Here is a 6,000-nt window from a genome sequence, read left to right as displayed (position 1 = left end):
ATACTTATATACATATTATGATATGACCAACAAAACATATCCAAAAAGGTATACACCTATTTGTTCGTCAATATTCACCCTATTAACCTTAAAGGATTTGTGGAACGAAAAATAAAAATTCTGTATTATAAAAAAATTTGTGTTTTAAACCCTTATTAAAACGCCCAATCCCGCACGCGTTGTCTGGTTACATTGAAGTGACACGACTATTGGGTCATACGAGTTGACCTCTCATTTATGCATATTTCGTGACCCGGAACGAGGCCACTCCCTTGAGACGTCATAATAGTCCGCGAAAAATCAAGCCGCCGCCATATTACACTGTTTGTTTGCATATCATATCAGCTGATCACAGTCTCCGAGTTAGCGTAAACAGGAAATTTTGTTGTGAAAGACAACGTAACTTTTTGAATGAAAGTTTGCGTATACTTTTATTTGGTAAAATGGTGTTTTGTGCGGCTTTCGGTTGTTATAATAGTAATTTGCCAATAAAGTCTGCCTGCTTATTCACAGTAAAAAAGCATACATGGTTATACTTATATAACATGTACAGAAATAACGTTCAAAAATATAGTTTTTTGATTATCATAAACAAATCATAATTATAAAGTTTGTTTTCACAACATGATGAAAATTGATCGATGAAATGTTAATTCGATTTGGTAATGTCATGTTTAAAACTTTTTTATATCAATTTTTTATCACAGTTGTAAGAAGATATGTTACCGTTGTGAATATTAAGGGGTTCTATTTTAGGTGATTTAGCGTGTCAGACAGGAAAGGAGCTGCGCCGATATCACCCACATAATGCATTGTTATTAACGTGTAATCTTATGATGAGGGAAAAGTGATTTTGCTGTAATTTAATAGTAACTTCGTGTTTAAAGATAAAGATACCTGTACAAAATGTGTGAGCGAAGTTTCTCGGGAAATTTAATTAAAATTGCGTAGGGACGGCCAGCTAGAAAATCCTTTTCATTAGAATAACTGATATATAAGTACAACAATTGCAATTATCACGAATGCCTATTGTTCCAAATCACTGTAGGTGAAAATAAAGAAAATCAATCCAGTGAATTATTTACAACTGTTGCAAAAATATTTCCGACACCAAATGTTACCGAACTATCTTATATTTCTATCAATCTATATTTGTGTAGACGGTCCTGATACTGTTACCCTGTCCCCACCTGGCACTACCTACACCAGGAATGAGGGGGACACGTTACCGGACATCACATGTACAGCTGACTGTAGACCTGACTGTATCTTTGTCTGGACAAAACCTGACAACACCAACTTTACTGCCTCAGCTGTGTTGTCACTGGGACAACTGGACAGATCAGAACGCGGGACGTACAGATGTACGGCTAGGAATGGTGTCAGAGAGATGACCACAGCTACAAGTGTAACTATATCATGTAAGTTTTCATCTGTGAAATTAATATATTTACTGCTGCTAATTTTACCTGATCTTATTTACTTGTATTTTTTATACATTTATTTTTTAAAGCTATTTTTTATCAATGGGAAAATTCAACTCCATTGGCTAAATATAAGTGTTTTGATAGTTTTATCATAATATTCGATACTTTCCTCCGATTTTCTTTATTTATTATTTGCTTTTACTATGAGATAATGTAATGAATGATAAGTGGATACCAGAAGTCTAAACAAAACTGACAGCCATAGGCTTTACTTTCGTTTTTGTTAATACTAAATTGGCGAAGGTCATTTCGTAATAAGCAGTGTTGCATTATGACCCTAAATCAGCAGAGCGGTAAAGAGGTTAGAATTGTGAGGAAGGTCAAATTGTTTAAGCCTGAAAACATTGTTAACGTTATGATAATTATGACTAAGTTTGGTATGACTCTTACAGATACAAACTTCAACATGATGTCCGAAACCGGCACCATGCTCCTAAAACGTGATTCAAGAATATAGAATGTGTTCAAAAAGTGTAAAAGATAGCTAGATAAATATTAGGCTCAAGGTTTGACAAGGTTTTTCATTGTTGTTTGCAACTGACGATGTCATATTCGAAATCACATGTTTGCTGCCACCAATAAAAAGAGTAACTTTGATATTCAGAGCAAAGAATAAAATGCTGGTTCTCTCTTAGCGAACTTTTCGGCATATCAATCTTAATTATCCATAATTAAGCTTAAAGAATTTCACTTTGAGATGTCTTGATTTTCCCAAGTTGTTTTGCAAAAGAATCTACGCGTCTCGTCAAAAGTCTCCATTATATAAAACGTTGCAGATCATCCTCGAAACAGTCCCCCCTTGTGTTGACAGGCTATGGAAATGTGACATATGCGCATGGGCAAGCGCATCAAGACGCCACGGAAATGATTAGAAGCTAAATTTGAAATTAAATATTTTAATTGAACAGAACAAGGTACCATTCGCTGTAAGTTCGCAGCGGCCAAGTATTAGCCCACATTTTAATGTGCGATGATTCGCAACAATACAATGGCAGAACACATATCCAGGTAGACGCTGTTCATTGTATTATTGGACATGTTTCGTATTATCGGATAAGTTAAGTTTTCGCTTAAGCGCTGTGGGTGAAGCGCTTTCAGAGGTGTCTATCATAGAAATCATTGTAATAAATTGATTCACAGTATGCGGCATTATAGAGCTTTAAACTTGTGTCAGACATCTATACAATGCCGTAACCAAGTCATTAACAATAAATTGTCTTTATCTATATCACTGATTATTCAATAAAATAAAACGTTTGCTAATGACGGCTGCATGAAGCGAAAGATGCAAAATGTACCTACATTGTTTGAGCTTATAAATTTGGAAATCTTTTGCATGACTTCAGAATCATAAATTAATAATGTATTTATAACGGTAGATATCATATTGGTGTTTTGAAGTGTTAAGGGTGTCGAATAACAACAGTATGGGTTTAAAACATGTTGAATTGTAAAAAACGCAGGTTAACTTGAGTTTTACCCGTCACCCGTTCGATCAAGATTTTTTATCACGGAGAAAATAACTGACGAAGTAATACCTGTCATCCATTCGACAAAAATGTTCTGTAGTTTATTTATATAAATTAGTGTTCGTTAACTTTAGAGTTGAAGTTCTGAAGTTCTGAAGCAAAAGGTTATTTTATATCAACATGACACTACTCCAATACCACATGCCAAAGGTAAAAAAATGGGATATTGTTTACATACTCTAACTGTCGCCTCTGATATACACAACTCAGTTGTAAAGCCCCAGTCACTCTGTCACGTTATTGGCCACGGTATACCCCGGTTGTTCCCGGTTTCTATATCAGGTGGCAAACCTTGGTCATCTCTCCAATTGTGATAATCTACAGTGTTGCTTGGGTACTACTACGGCTATCAAGGTGTTCATAATATTACACTACGGTAGATGCCGACACTACTCCGATACCACGATAGGCCAAGATAAAACCATGTTCCACTAAGGTATCATCACGGATTGTCAAGGTGAGCCTACGGTTTGTCCGGGTTACTACGGTGGCGCTACGTCATTACCGGTTCCCTCACGGTGTCCGGCGGTAACGCTACGGTTTGTCACGTGACGCCCCGGGACTATATATATTGGAACACATTGTCCAACTCAAAATCGTTTTTCTTTTACGGACCAAAGGAGAAGGAAGTCTCAAACTAACTTAAGACCCTTTTTGTTCTTCGTTGCTGAATAAATGGGACCATCACCATGTAGTTTGCAACTTGCTACATGTTCAATTCTAGAAGCCAGTTCATCAGCTGAAGTTTGTTTCTGCCTTTCGAAGGCTGTTGTCATGTGAGTTGTAGCAGATTTTGTTCCCAAATTATAGAACACTGACCCGGACTGTTACAAACTTTATTTCTGCTGTCATTGCCGTACAACAAACGTAGTACCACCGTAATATAGACGAAGTGTACTTTGGAAATCATGGAGAAACCGTGGATCGTCGTAGTGTCACAATAATGAACGGCACATACCGTGTTAGACAACGGTGCACCGTACAGCGGTCGGTGGTGGTCGTAATGACACCGTAGTATTGCCATGAGTCTCCCTAGTGCTGCTGTGAGTTGGCATGACTCCCGAACACAACGGTCACCCCTGGATGGTCATGGAAGCTTGCACGGCGGTTTTACGGCGGTCCTTCGGAAAGACCGGTGGTACTACGGTGACACTACATTTTTTTTTTTTACTGTGGCTCGGCTATGGTTGACCCCGGATGTTTTAGACTGTTTTAAACTACCGTAGCGAGCTACGAATCACCCAGGATAAACACGGATTACCCCAGCTTCAATACGAACTCGCTACGGATTACCCGGGGTTTTTCCCGGTCTACACCACTGAAGCTAACAGTGACTATATACCGGCACAGTGTGACTGGGGCTTTATGTTACACTTCTTACCAGTTAACAATACCTAATCTTAAATCTCATGAGCACAATTTCACATCAAAGAGAATCAGTATTTGTATACTGAACGTGAAATTGGCACTTTAAGAAGTCTAAGCTTTATAGAGTATAGCTACCAATACTAACACATTTCAGATGGTCCTTTAACTGTGAGTTTGACCCCGTCGACTGCATCCTACACTTTAACAGAAGGACAGACTCTCCCTACCGTCACGTGTTTGTCTGACTGTAACCCAGTCTGTACCTACAGCTGGACAAAGGATGGACAGTCCCACACAACAGGGTCAGATCTCCAGCTCACCAACATACAACGTGGTCTGACGGGAGTGTACAGGTGTACGGCCAGTAACGGATACGGGAATAGGGCATCTAGTGACATCAGTGTTACCGTAAACTGTATGTATTAATAACAGTGACATGCCTGTCTCTTGATAGCTCTGTATATAAGCATACTTATTGCAGGTTCTTTCACTTGATGACATGACTGATATAATTATCATAGGAATAACATAGTATGATTTGTTCATTGTTTAGGAAAATACAAAAGATAATATATTTAATTATTTTTGTATTAATTTACAATATACCATGCTTTTATAACTAATCTTGTCAGTGACCACAAATGATTGATGCTAGAATATTTTTCAGAGGATTATATCTATTACCTCATCATCCAGTGAATAGCCGTTTTACGAAGTGGTTTAAAAGAAAGTAAACATATTCATTTTAAACTCAAAATAAGTCAATTTTGATCAAAAACGTGACATTGATATCGTACAAGAAAAAATGTTCACACTTGTAGAAGCATTAAAGTGAAAAACAAAGCAAAAACCAGTATTTACTGATACATTTTACCTTTTGATTCTATTGAGTTTTCATCTCAAACAAAACGGTTTGAAATCGTAATGGTTTATTGTCCAAGGGGTAAAAGTACCCCTCCCCACCCCACCTCCAGTAACTCACATTTAGGTGGACAATTTATTTTTCACTGGATCCATGTATTTTTACCATTCGAAAAAAACATCGCTTCTCTTTGACAATTGAGTAACAATCATTTGAGGTTACATACAATACATCGCACTGGTCACAAACAAGTATAATTTAAAACCAATTATAAAGGTGTTTTCTTCTGAAATAAGTCTTAGTCTTAGAAATACACGTAAGATATATAAAAATATTGAGATAAACCAGGACTAAAACAGGTGATGTCTAATAAATAGCTCATGCCTGACAATATTGCCGATAGAACAATATAATATTGACCGACATATATAGCTGTTTGTATTTAAGAATTAAATAGACATTAATATAAGCAATAACTTATTTTTCTAGGAATTCATCGGCTATGTATGGTATCCTGCGATCATGGGTACTGTTGACTTCTAGTCAGTTTGTGATGTGTATGTGTTTATCTTGTAGACGGTCCTGGGGCGTCTATTTCAATCTCCCCACCGGACACAACCTACACCAGGACTGAGGGGGGAACGTTACCGGACATCACCTGTACTGCTGACTGTAGACCTGGCTGTACCTTTGTCTGGATAAAACCTGACAAAACCAACTTTACTGCCTCAGCTGTGTTGTCACTGAAACAACT

At 37.4% G+C, this 6,000-nt stretch overlaps 1 protein-coding gene across 1 annotated transcript in view; it reads left to right on the top strand.

The window, feature by feature from the left end:
- Positions 1–1,944, top strand: part of LOC110449990 (carcinoembryonic antigen-related cell adhesion molecule 1-like) — a 6,696-nt gene extending 4,752 nt beyond the window's left edge. Inside the window, exons 4-5 of the mRNA XM_021497188.1 lie at positions 1,161–1,421; positions 1,880–1,944. Coding sequence (XP_021352863.1) covers positions 1,161–1,421; positions 1,880–1,944 — 326 coding nt within the window. The remainder of the gene's footprint in view (positions 1–1,160; positions 1,422–1,879) is intronic.
- The last annotated feature ends 4,056 nt before the right edge of the window (positions 1,945–6,000 follow it).

This window comes from Mizuhopecten yessoensis, unplaced genomic scaffold (genome assembly GCF_002113885.1).
Source record: "Mizuhopecten yessoensis strain PY_sf001 unplaced genomic scaffold, ASM211388v2 scaffold4883, whole genome shotgun sequence".
Lineage (NCBI taxonomy): Eukaryota > Metazoa > Mollusca > Bivalvia > Pectinida > Pectinidae > Mizuhopecten > Mizuhopecten yessoensis.
The sequence above is the reverse complement of the archived record's forward strand: the minus strand, read 5'-3'. Positions and strand labels throughout refer to the sequence as shown.